The sequence below is a fragment of the Seriola dumerili genome, unplaced genomic scaffold (assembly GCF_002260705.1).
Source record: "Seriola dumerili isolate Sdu_G_001 unplaced genomic scaffold, Sdu_1.0 BDQW01000550.1, whole genome shotgun sequence".
NCBI classification, from domain to species: Eukaryota; Metazoa; Chordata; class Actinopteri; order Carangiformes; family Carangidae; genus Seriola; species Seriola dumerili.
Window position 1 is genome coordinate 1,162,200 of NW_019174805.1, and position 13,936 is coordinate 1,176,135.

The window sequence follows — 13,936 nt, forward strand, 5'->3', positions numbered from 1 at the left end:
CACGTGTACAGTATGTTTTTTGCGTGTTAAACTTGTACTACACATTGACCTCAAGTTTTAGACTTTTTAAAGGAGCCTTAAAGGATTTGTATTTCATGTGACACATTTCAGGCTTTTCATCAGTCGTAGTGAAGAAAAAACAATTTTATTTTAATTAAACATATTATTTTATCAGGGGACAATGATTGATTGAGGGGGTGGACAGAAACAAAGCACATTTACTGGAGTGTCGCGTGACGCTCTACCAGAATTAACAACTACTACACGCTGTTTTTGATTAAGATGTTACAAACTCCGATGTGAATACCTGCACAAAGAGTCAGCCTCTGATTCATCGAACTTCTCACCTGCTCGTCAGAGACGGCCACCGTGTTCTTGAAGACGATCCACTCGACGACCTCGCTGCAGGGCGGCGTGGTCAGAGAGCCGTTGTAGATGAAGTATTTCTCCGTGGAGTTCGGCAGGAGACCTCGGAGAGTGAAGGGCAAAACCTCAGCGCTCTTTCCTGGACCGCAGACGAGATGAACTTCAATGAACACGACAGAAGAAGAAGAAGAAGGCGAGAGAGAGAGAGAGAGAGAGAGAGAGAGAGAGAGGAGACATGAAGAAGAAGAAGAAGAAGCTGACGTACCGTATCTGCTCACACTGATGATGCTGTCCACGATGGGCGCGTAGTTCACGTTGTCTTCAGCGGTCGTCTGGGAAGAGAAAACCAAATTTCACTTGAAAAAACATGAACTCCTAAAATCCTCAATGAACTTTACTGGAGTCAGATCCATCAGAGCAGCAGTTCCCAGTACCAAGAACCACTTCATCAACACCACCCATCATCCGTTCATTTTAATTCATTTTAAACTGGATGAATTAAGTTCTACTAGTGAGAATTTCTCTCTATTATCCCTGACCTCTAGTGAACTACTTCCACCATTCATCCACTGCCTGTAGCTAATTATTTCAGATTTTCTGCAGTTCATATTTAAGATTTTTAAAACCCTTTAAATACGACATAAAATGCATTTTAATACCTTATTCACAGCCGTCCTGTCCAACTTATCAGAGTATGATGGAAAACCCTTCGGGACACTATATGGCTCAGAATGATTTATTCATATATCAAATTTCTTCAGTACTGACCAATAATAACAACTTTGCCTAATAATGATATAATGACGAGGACAATTGGTAGAAAATAGATGGAAAGATTAACCGATTAATGTTTGTCCATTTAATTAAATGCTTTTAAAGACTTTTCAGTACCTGTAGATGTCATTTATTCTGTACCCATTAGTTTTAGCTAACTATTTAAACTGTTTACTTATTAACTTTGCTTGCTAACTAGTTGTTTTCTAGTTGTTGTCACATGCAACTACAGGAACACCTGGTCATCACTGTGTTACAGGAAGCTGCAGTTGTAAGTATTTATTTGGGTTGCAGCAGAAATGCTGTAGTTTCTTTGATGTCGGCTGTAACGGCACAATGACAGGCTGGATGTAATCAACATACTTCATTGGAACAATAATAGACTTTTACGCCAGATCCAAAACACTGAAGAGGGCGTTTCACCTAAACCAGTCTGACAAGGGTTCACCTCTCTGTGCCATCATGTCTACACACATAAATATTACTGAGAGTTAAAATACCTGGAGGTTAACACCTGGTGTGTTCAGCTAAATAAGTGAAACAATGGTATAGACTTTTTTATTTATTTTAAAGTTTGCGTTATTTATGTCACAAAGGAAAAGAAAGGGAATGACATTCAATAATCAGCCCCAGGCCGGATTCAAACCCAGGACTTCCAGGTAACATAACATTCGCCTTCACCAACAAAGCCACCAGACAAACCTCAACACGAACCCTGGAAAGTCCAAACGGCGGCCCAGTTACCTGCTGAGGCGGCTGGCAGAGCACAAAAACGAAAATTCACCACCTTTTTTTGTGTTGGTTGGTAGATTTCCCACCCTGCTCTCCACCCAACCTGCAGCCCAACACACACACACACATACACGCACACACATACACGCACACACACAGCCTGCAGCTTCACATCAGACGTTTTTACTGAGTTTTGTTCCAACATGGCCTCTGTCGGTTCGAACACGCCAACGTGGCTGGAGGCAACACGACTGCACAAAGCGGGAAGAAACAAAAGTATGCACGACGCTCCGTACGAACCCTGGCACTGAACAGGAAAACACAGACAATGATCCTGAGCCAGAAACATGAATCAGTCTATTCGAACACTGTGCACTCACTGAGGCATCACTACGGTGTACTGCTGGTATCACTGAAAGATTCTGATTCAGGCTGACTTTCTTCACCTTCAACAAGAAGTCGTCAATAAAGTCATATTCTGCCAACTTTTAGAATTTCAGATGAGTTTCACAAATCAGACATTTTGTGAAATAAGCACCAACATGACTCAAAAGTCTGAGTTGTGTATGAGAACAGAGCTTTTCAGAAAAAGCTTACAGCCAAGAACTGTTAGCCTCCCTGTTGGGATATCCACGTCGTTAGCAAAGAGCTAAATACTACTACTACTACTACTACTACTGACAGCCATGTTGTTAAATGAGTCTTAACTAATGGTTCTGTTTAGCTGCTAAAACAGTCTGGTTTGGGATAACTAAGTTTGGTTAGTGGTGGCTAATGGCTAAGTGAAGCTGCAAAAACAGTTTAGCTAATTGCTTATAGTAGCAGCTAAAGAGTCTGGTTTGTGATAGCTAATGGATAGTTTAGCAACTGAAACAGTTTGGGTCAGTTTAGCAGGTAAAACAGTCTGGTTTGGGATAACTAACAGTTAAGTTTGGTTAGTATTGGCTAATGATTAAGTGAAGCTGGAAAAACAGTTTAGCTAATGGCTTAAATTAGCAGCTTAACAGTTTGGTTCAGGATAGCTAATGGATTGTTTAGCAACCAAAACAGGTTGGATAAATTAATTAATTAGCTAATGGGGCAATTTAGGAGTTTGGTTCATATGGTTCAGTTGGTAATACTTCAGGTTAGCTTCAAGTTTTGGTCCTAGCTAAATAAATCTTCCCTCCATTTGGTAATTTGTTGTTGTGAGGTGGAAAATGACCCAAAGTTGTCAGTTAAAGGTATATGTCTTTTCGAATTCCTCCCTCTGTTGGTTCATTCTCTAGTTGTTTCATTCCTCTAAAGTTTCATGCTTTTAATGGATTATTAGCATTTTAATGCCCATTTTATTGTTCTACTGCAACTGACAGACAAGCCTGTAAACTGATCTCAGTGTTAACATGATCATCTGCCTTGTAAAGCATGAACAGTCAGTCACACACACACACACACACACACACACACCTCAAAGAATACAGCGAGCGCCGTGATTCTGCCTCCGGCCTTGATGGTTTCATCTAATGAGTCAAAGCGATGTGCTTCATAACAGTAGATCTGCATCTGTGGGAGAAAACAGAAAATATATTAAACTAGACAGAGAGCGGCGAGTCCAGTCATGTGTTGGTAGAGACACACCGTGTCTTCAGCTGTGGTGTTCCTGAGCTACAGATCTGTCAGAAACATGCCGTCTTTCTCTGTGTGAGGGTTAATCAATGAAGAATATAGTATAGTAAACACTGTTTATTAAAATAAAAATAACTCAGTCTGAGAACTTTATCTTAATCCTAAAAAGATACAACATGACCACAAAGAGACACGTTTAATAAATGTAATTTATCTGTAATGTTTTAAATGTTTTAAAGATTTTGCTTTGGACTATGGGTAATTGTGATGGTATTTCTCGCTATTTTTACAAACCAAACAATCAATCAATTAATCAAGAAATGATCAGGAGATTAATCCATCAGGAAAAGTTTCATAAATAAAGTAAAATAATAAAAAAATACTTAAAAAACAGCTCCAGCTTCACCAACCACAACAGTAAAATGCTGCTTACACATTAACACGAGTAATAATAAGTAATTTTAACACTATATTTTCATATTTATACTGACATATCTTTTACTAAAGCAACATTATAAATGCAGGACTTTTACTTCTAACAGAGTATTTTTACAGTGTGGTGTTAATACTTAAACTTCAGTAAAGGATCTACTTTCTACTTCCTGTTGGACTGATTTAAGATGTCTCACCTCTAGAGGATATTTGACTCCATCCAGACTGTGTTCAGAGCCGTCCGAAGAGGCGTTGCAGCGCCCCCAGTGGAAGGTGATACGCCCGACCTTGAACTTTGACCCGAGGCCTCCTCCGCTGACGTAAAACTCTCCATCCACATCCACCGCCACTGAGAAAAAAAAAAAAAAAAAAGACATGTACATGAAAATAAGCAACTGATGCTACACTTCATGACACAAATTCTTTCTATGTTAAAAATTTCTATAAATGTCACCTGCGAGCAAACTTCCTCACCCAGATCAAATCTGTCTGCTGCTTTTAAAGCTTTGAAGCTTTGAACACAACGCAGCCAAACCTCTCTCTGAAAATGATGGATTATAAAATGTACAGAAGATCAAAAGATGGTGCTTCTACACCACACAATACTCCACCAACACCTTTATTGGAATCATCAAACAATGACTCGGTCAATAAGGGGATCTTCTTCAGGTCGGTCTTTGTGTGACCTGACAAAAGGTTTCCCCCTCGAGGGTCGAAACCCTTCTTTGATGGTCTAATAACCGCGGAGCGTTAAACAGTCCTTTAATCTTCTCTGCCGTACATCTCAGCCCACCATCTTCCAAACAGAAAGGCCATGTGACTATTGTTTTGTGCAGATAAAACATATTTTTTCATGTGAATGCACTGATGAAATTCAGTATTTGCAGAGTCATTAGTCTGCTGAACGCTCGAGCTCTGCACACTCTAAGGACTGTGTTTGCTTCAGGTAGGTTTTTATTCTCTTATTACACTTTGATCTGTGTGTGGTTGGCTTCCTCCATGTCCTCTTTGTCATCTGTGGTCTGTGCGCGTCTTGTTGTTCTATTATGTTTTCTCTTAACCCCCGTCTAAAATCTAATTTCCCCCCCGGAGGGAGGGCAAATATTGACTCAACTTGTCGCTGATTCACTCGTGCTGAAAAGTTTGTTTGCGCCGCATCAAAAGCATGAAACGATCCATACGCTGCATCCATCACCTCTTATTTTTTTTTCTTTCTAAAACTGAAATCTTCCACTTGTAGCCGAGAATGCTCCTCGGAGGAGCTTTGTAAAGACCGTGTATGCATGGCAGTCTGCGCCTTGAACCTACGCTGGGCCCATTTGTGCGCTCATGAAAACAGGTTTAAGTACTGTCGGCCTGAACCGTGCTCAGATTGTCCACCAAACATCTCCATTAATAAAAGCCTTTGGTGCAGCTGGCGGCTGAACAACAACTACAACAGAGTGCTTCTTATTTCGCTGAGAGTCCCGTTGCTAAGAAGCGCTGGACTCGTCTGTTTGGAGCTTTTTGAAAGGCGAGCCGGGATCCCTCTTGTCTACAATTTCACTTAACAATCGCCTTGAATGCACACTGTTGGTTATTGTGTTTCACACCACTTAGGGAGAGGAAATATATAAAAGACTCTCAATCTTGTCAAATGAGAGACAGGTAACTGTATCCTTTACAATGGGACACCGCTGTATGAGAAAAGGCCGTATCGCTCAGGATCTATCTGGGTCAAAACATCATCAGGACAGACGGCAAGGGGGGAAGAGATGTCATCGATTGATTGATGGAGGGTGGGACTGATGTTTCTCACTTAACATTACTACCCATACAGAAATGTAATACATGTCATATGTGTCCCTATAACAAGACAATAACAGGGGATATATTATTATCACATATGTACATACTCTGGATATATGTACATATAATCAAAAAATATCTAGATGATGATTTATATCATATACGACATGTTGCCACTGTATCTGTTAACAATACATATATATTTATATATGCAGGTTTATTAAAACAATATACATATAAAAATTCTATATGTTTATATATGTTTTTCTTACTATTTTTTTTTATTAATTTCAGACTCACATTTTTGGATCCTACTGTGTAATAATATCAACACATATTAACAGGCTTTGGGATGGATATATATTTACATATGTCTACAATATAAGGTTACATAAACATATATATTTGTATGAGTTAGACATACATGTCAATTCATGAAATTATTCCAATTTCTATTTCCATGTGTTTTTATTTTATATGTACATATATTTCACGTATGCAAATTCAATATGTGTACATATTACATTTGTGTAATGTAACTAGTGACAAAAACACAGCTGATAAAAATATTAAGAAAAACCATCTTTCATACAACAATTCATCATGTTATTGTGAAATTTCATCTTTAAACTTTTATGTTAAAATTCAAGAAAATCTTCTGCACAACATGAAACACAACCACATTTGGACTGGACTTCAAACAGGTGTGAGAATCTGCAGCCATGCTAGCAGCACTGTGAGCTAACTGCTAACAGCACTATGCTAACATGTTAACATGGCGATGCTAAGAATGTGTAATACTTACAATGTAGCACCGTCTTCGTTTAGCATGTTAGCATGTTAGCATCATTAACGATAAACACAAGTAGAGCTGAGTCTGTCATGTCATTAGTTCTGCAAATTGAAATTTTAGCTTGATCATCGAAGTGAGTACAATTTATCCTGAGGTCAACATTGATGTCCGAACCAACATTTCATGGCAATCCATCCAATAGTTGCCGAGATATTTCACAAAAAACAAAACAAAAATACTAGGATCCTCAGTCATGCTGCTAGCATGGCTACAAATATATAAATGACTTTTAAAAAGCTATGATATCAACAGGTGATCGCTCTCACCGGTCTTGCCGTCGTTCTTGATGGTCGTCCTGTCGGTCGTCAGACTCTCCCAGCCGTCAAACTGCAGCTTCTGGTACTGCAGCTTCACCTGGGCCAGGTTCTCCTCGATGTTGATGGGAGACTGCTTGGCGTTGCTGCAAGATGGAAACTTCTTGGCCCAGTTGTTTTGGTTTAATGTTCCTGAAAAGCAAACAGAAACAGGAAGTGTTTAAATTCTAATTTCGGGAACGGCCTTCGCGTTCTACGGCAGCTACTGATTTAAACACAGCTACAGTCTCACGACACTTATATGATGATGTTCAATTACATGTCGTGTCAGTATCAAGGATCATAGTTATTATATTTAATAAATGTAAACATGAATCTAATAAATGTAAATAAGGAGACAAACACACAGAAACACGTCTCAGTATACTGTATTCTAATGCAACACCACCTTTAATTATGACATAATCATTATAAAGTGACTGTTGCAGATGTGCTGGTGTGGGAGAGCTAAGCTAACAAGCTAATAACCTCCAGCTGTTTTGCTGCACTCTGGCTTTAACGCTAATATCGACTCACGTTTTCTCCTCTGAGGTCAAAGTTCAAGATTTTTCAATGTTGAAGCAGTTTTTTGTTTTTGTGAAACGCAGCCTGCAGCGTTCTCCAACAACTGCAGAGTTCAGCTTCAGGTTTCATACACAGAGAACGGGCTGACATGATGGATGACACGAATACAGTACAGAAAGTGTTACAGGCAGGAATACAAATCGATGCTCATTCATTCATTCATTCATCTAGGAGTGTGTCGGCTGCACCTCAGACCGAACCAAACATTTCATTTCAGCAGTTCACGTTCGTTTCAAACTGATCCGCAGCCTTCAGGCTTTTGTGTTTCGCTTTTATTGGAAAAATAATCCGAGCAACATGTGAGGTGAAATCTAAAACAGTCCGTGTATCCTGCTGCTGTGGCTGCAGTGTGTTGGAGGATCTGTTCACATCTGCTCAGAGTTACTCTCTTCGCTCCACGTCTCTGAGACTGACGTGAGTCTGCTGGACTCACTGTGTCTCTGGTTAACAGCAGCTTCTTGTGCGCTGACGTTGTTTGACAACTACATGATTTGGAGTTTTAATTCTGACAGTTAAAGTCAAACAAGTGTCTGGTGATGAAATGCTGGTGTCATGTTTATGTGGTGTTCATCTACAATGCAACATGAATACAAGATTGTCTTCCTGTCCACATCAGTTGTGAGAACCAAAACCACGCTCCTACAGCTCCCTAGTGCTTCCTGTTTCAAACGCACAAAACTCCCACTAGATAAGACAAGATGTACCTTTATTGATCACCCAATAGAAGAAGTTCAAATTTCACACAGCAGCACAATGTCCCAATTCTACTGTAATAAACAATACGTGCTGAGCAGTCTTCCTCGAGATTTTTGGATTTGGACGCGTATGTTTTTCAAACCTTAACTACTGTAATAATACCATGCTCTTCACCTGCAGCTAACCATGTTGTTTTTGTCCCTAACCACAAAACTAAACCATCATCAGATCAGAAATCTCAGAAATTACATGTGCAGTTTAGTTTGAGGGACTCTTTTTGAAGTTAGTCGAGACAGTTCAGTCAAATACCACCGTGTACTGCTGGATAAAAATAAACTTAACTGTATCTCATGGGGTCCTCAAGCATTTGAAAACACTTTTAACATCTATCGATTTTATTTAAAATTACAAAGGAAGGCGTCCGGGAAGCGTCTTAATCAGACGCCCGAACCACCTCAACTGGCTCCTTTTTTGCTTTGGAACTCATGGGTAATTTGTGATGTATTTCGTTAGGTCTCGCTATTTTGTACAGACACAAACAGATCAATCAATTTTAAAAGCATGAAACTTGTATCAGCTGAGATTAATCCAGTCAGGAAAAGTTTTCATTAAAGTTAAAAGTAAAATAATAAAAAAAAATTACTTTAAAAAAACAGCTTCCAGCTTGGCACGTCAAACGCACAACAGTAAAATGGCTGCTTACACATTAAAACACGAGTAAAGTTTAGTAATATAGTTACTAATAATTTAGCAAAGGTTCTTTTCCATATTTAACTGACATATCTTTCACTAAAAAGCAAGACATTTATAAATGCAGGACTTTTACTGTCTAAAGCAGAGTATTTGCTTACTATAGTGTGGTTGTTTTAATAATGCTTAAACTTCAGTAAAGGGATCTTCTTTTCTAGCTGTTCTCCTGTTGGACTGATTTTAAGAATGTGTCTCACCTCTAGAGGAATATTTGACTACGAATCCAGAACTGGTGTTATGCAGCCGTCGAAGAGGACGTTTGCAGCGCGCCCCAGGAAGGTGATACCCCACCGTTTTGAACTTGACCGAGGCCTCCTTCCGCTGACGTTAAAAACTCTCCATTCCACAAGTCCACCGCCACTGAGGTCAGAAAGAAAATGAAAAAAAAAAAAGGACATGTACATGAAAATAAGCAACTGATGCTGACAGTCTTCCATGACACAAATCCTTTCTTATGTTAAATATTTCCATATAAAGTCACCTGCCAGCAAGACTTCCTCCTTATGACAGATCAAATCGCTGTGCTGGCTGCTTTTAGAAGCTGTGTCGAAGAGCTTTGAACACAACGCAGCAACCTCCTCTTCTGAACAAATGATGGATTATAAAATGTACAGAAGATCAAAAGATGGTGCTTCTACCACCAACGCAATACTCCACCAACACCTTTCTATTTGGAATATCAAAACAATGATCGGTCAACTATAGGGGATCTTCTTCAGGTCGGTGCTTTGTGGTGACCTGACAAAGGTTTCCCCTCGAGGGTCGAGAACCTACTTCTTTGATGGTCTACATAGACCGCGGGGAGCCGTTAAACAGGCCTTTAATCTTGCTTCTCATGCCCGTACATCTCAGTCCCCCACCATCTTCCAAACAGAAAGGCCATGTTGATAACTTATTGTGTTTGTGCAGATAAACACATTTTTTTCATGGTGAATGCAACTGAGATGAAATTCAGTATTTGCAGAGTTCATTAGTCTGCTGAACGCTCCGAGCTCTCCTGCGAACACTCTAAGGACTGTGTTTGCTTCAGGTAGGTTGGTTTATTCTCGTATTACACTTGTGATCTGTGTGCTGGGTTGGCGCTCACATCCATGTCCGCTCTTGTCGATCTGCTGGTCTGTGCGCGTCTTGTTGTTTCTGATTATGTTTTCTCTTAACGCCCCCGCGTCTAAAATCTATATTTATTCCCCCGGGAGGAGGCGCAAATATTGATCTCACTTGTCGCTGGAATTTCACTCCGTGCTGAAACGTTTGTGTTTGCGCCGCATCAAAAAGCATGAAACGATCGCACTCACGCTGCATCCATGCACCTCTTATTTTTTTTTTTCTTTCTAAAAGGACTGAAATCTTTCCACTTGTACACGAGACAATGCTCCCTCGGAAGGAGGCTTTTGTAAAAGACCCGTGTATGGAGGCAGGTCTAGCGCCGTTTGAGACCTACGCTTGGGACCCACGTTTGTGCGCTTCATGGAACAAACTCAGGTGTTGACAGGTACTGATCCGTCGGCCTGAACCACGTGCCTCAGATTTGTCCACTCAAGACATCTCCATTTAATAAAAGCCTTTTGGTTGCAGCTGAGCCGAGCTTTGAACAACAACTGACATACAGACGTGGCTTTCTTTTTAATTCTTCGCTGAGAGTTCCCGTTGCTGAAAGAAGCGCTTGATACGGCTGTTGGTATGAGCTTTTTGAAAGGCGAGCCGGGATCCTCTTGTGGTCTGCAATTTCACTTTAACAATCGCCTTGAATGCACACTTGTTGCGTTATTTGTGTTTCAGACCAGCTTAGGAGAGGAATATATAAATGAGACTGCTGCAATCTTTGTCAAATTGAAGACAGGTTAACTTTGTATCTTTTATTTACAATGGGCAGCGAACACCTCCTGTAATGTAGAAAAGGCGCGATTCGCTCAGGATCTATCTGGGTCAAAACATCATCAGGACAGAGCGGCAAGCGGGGGAAGAGATTGTTTCATTCCGATTGGATTGATGGGGGTTGGGACTGAATGTTTCTTCTCACTTGGTTAAACATTTACTACCGCATACAGAAATGTAATACGATGTTCAATATGTGTCCCTATTACACAAGCAATAACAAGGGGGATTATTATTATCAACATATTACATTATTCTGGAATAATCATGTACATATAGATCAAAAAATATCTAGATGATGGAGTTTATATCAATAATACGACAATGTTTGCCACTGTATCTGTTAACAATACATATATATCTTATAAATATGGCAGGGTTTATTTAAAAACAATTATACATATAAAAGTTACTATATGTTGATATATGTATATTTTTTCTTTTACTTATTTCTTTTATTAATTTTCAGACTCAATGTACTTTTGGATCCTACTAGGTAAATTAATGATCAACACATATTGAACAGGCCCGGACCCCAGCTTATGGGATGGAAATATATTTGTTCAGAACAGTCTATGTCTTAATCAAATTGTACTATAAGGTTAGCATTTAAACATATAGTAATTATTTGTTATGAGTTTAGACATCATTAATTCATGAAATTATTCCAATTTCTATGTTTCCATGTGTTCTTTTAATTTTATCATGATACATTATATTTCACTAATATGTAAATTCCAATATGATGATACATATTACATTTGTGTAATGTACTAAGACTGACAAAAAAACACAAGTGGATAAAGGAATATTTAAGAAAAACCATCCTTTCATAATCAACAAATACATCATGGTTTATTTTGTGAAATTTCATCTTAAACTTTTATGTTTATAAAAATTCAGAAAAATCTTCTTGCTTCACAACATGAAACACAACCACATTTGGACTGGACTTTCAAACAGGTATGAGAAGATCTGGCAGCCAATGCTAGCAGAACTGTAGCTACGCTAACGCACTTTAGTGGCTAACATGTTAACATGGCGATGCTAAGAATGTGTAATACTTACAATGTAGGGTACCGTCTTCGGTTTTAGACATGTTAGCTCACTGTTATAGCATCATTAAACGATAAAGCACAAGTGAGCTGAGTTCCTGTCATGTCATTAAGTTTCTGGCAAATTGAAAATTTTTAGCTTGATCATCGAAGTGGAGTAATCAATTTATCCTGGAGGTCAAACATTGATGTCGCGAACCAAACATTTCATGGCTATTACCATCCTAAGTAGTTGCCGAGAATTAATTTCACAAAAATGAAACAAAACAAAAATAACTAGGATCCTCAGTCTATCGCTGCTTTAGCATGGCCTGACAAATATATAAATGACTTTTAAAGAAGCCTATAGATATCAATCAGGTGAGATCGCTTCACCGGTCTTGCCTGTCGTTCTGAATGGTCGTTTTGTCGGACTCCGTCAATTCCTCTTTGCCAGTCATACTGCCAGCCTGTAAAATACAGCGGGGTGGGCGGAGCTTCACTCGGGCCAGGTTCTCCCTCGATGTTGATGGGAGACGGCTGTGGGCGGTTGGGTGCCTGGCAAACAGAGAGTGAGGAAACTGTCTTTGGGCCAGAATTTGTCTTTAGGATTTTTAAGATGTTCCTTAAAGAAGGAGCAAACAGAACAGAAGTGTTTAAATTCTAATTTTTTCGGGGGATACGGCCTTGACGCTGGTCTACGGCAGCTACTGATTTAACACAAGCTAGCAGTCTCACGACACTTATATGATGAAGTTCAATTACATGTCGGGTGTTCACACGTTAATGAACGGATCATTGGAGGTTATTATATTTAATAAAGTGTGAAAACAATGGAATTCTAATAAATGTAAAATAGGAGCAAAAAGAACAGTGCTCAGTACCACCTGACCTTGCTATGGACACGCGCCTTACAACGAACAAGTTATAAACATTTATTCTATGCAAAATTATAGACATAATCATTATACTAAGTGACTGTTGCAGATGTGTGAAGTGTGGGAGAGCTAAGCTAACAAGCTAATACCTCCAGCTTGGTTTTGTGCTGCAGCGTCTGGCCTTTAACGCTAATTACTCGGGGCTCGACGTGTGTTTCTCCTCTGAACGGTCGAAGTTCACAGATTTTTTCAACATGTTGAAGAGCAGTTTTTTTGTTTTTTTGTGAAACGGCAGCACTGCAAGCTACGTTCTCCCAACAACTGCAAAGAGTTCAGCTTCAGGTTTTATAGACACAGAGAACGGGCTGACATGGATGGAGGGACACGAATTACAGTAGCAGAAAACGTGTTACAGCAGGAATACAATCGATGCTCATTGTCATTCACCTGTGCATTCATTCTTAGGAGTGTGTCGGCTGCACCTGCAGACCGATACCAAACATTTCATTTCAGCAGGTTTCACGTTTCGTTTTCAACACTGATCCGGCAGGCCTTCTAGGGCTTTTGATGTTTCGGCTTTATTGCGCCAAAATAATGCCGAGCACATGTGAGGTGAAATCTAAAACAAGTCCTGTGATCCTGCTGCTGTGGCTGCAGTGTGTTGGAGGATCTGCTCTCCACATCTGCTCAGAGTGTACTCTTCTTTCGGCTCCACGTGCTCCTGAGACTGCCGTTGAGTCTGCTGGACTCCACTTTGTGTCCTCTGGTTAACAGCAGCTTCTTGTGCGCTGACGTTGTTTGACAACTACATGATTTGGAGTTTTTATATTCTGACAGTTAAAGTCAAACAAGGTCTTCCTGGTGATGAAGATCAGCTGGGGTGGTCATGTTGTTTATGTGGTGTTTTTCATCTTACAATTGCCAACATGAATACAGAAAGATTGTCTTCCTGTCCACATCAAGTTGTGAGGAACGGCCAAACCACGCTCCTACAGCTCCCTAGTGCTTTTCCTGTTTTTCAAACGCACCAAGAGAATCACTGCCAACACTAGATAGAGACAAGATGTAACCTTTATTGATCACCCATAGAGAGGATTCAAATTTCACACACGCAAGCACGAATGTCCAGATTCTACTTGTAATAAACAATCGTGCTGAGCAAGTCTTCCTCGAGATTCTTTTGATTTGGACGCGATGTTTTTTCAAACTAACTAACTGTAAATAATACCGATGCTCTTTACACTAGCAGCTAACATGTTGTTTTTTGTCCCTAAC

At 39.8% G+C, this 13,936-nt stretch overlaps 1 protein-coding gene across 1 annotated transcript in view; it reads right to left on the reverse strand.

Annotated features, from left to right (window-relative positions):
* ptprz1 (protein tyrosine phosphatase, receptor type Z1) overlaps positions 1 to 13,936 on the reverse strand; it is an 88,679-nt gene that overhangs the window by 39,963 nt on the left and 34,780 nt on the right. Inside the window, exons 3-7 of the mRNA XM_022764558.1 lie at positions 6,817 to 6,996; positions 4,107 to 4,258; positions 3,319 to 3,414; positions 632 to 698; positions 348 to 505 (exon numbers count right to left, since the gene is read on the reverse strand). Coding sequence (XP_022620279.1) covers positions 348 to 505; positions 632 to 698; positions 3,319 to 3,414; positions 4,107 to 4,258; positions 6,817 to 6,996 — 653 coding nt within the window. The remainder of the gene's footprint in view (positions 1 to 347; positions 506 to 631; positions 699 to 3,318; positions 3,415 to 4,106; positions 4,259 to 6,816; positions 6,997 to 13,936) is intronic.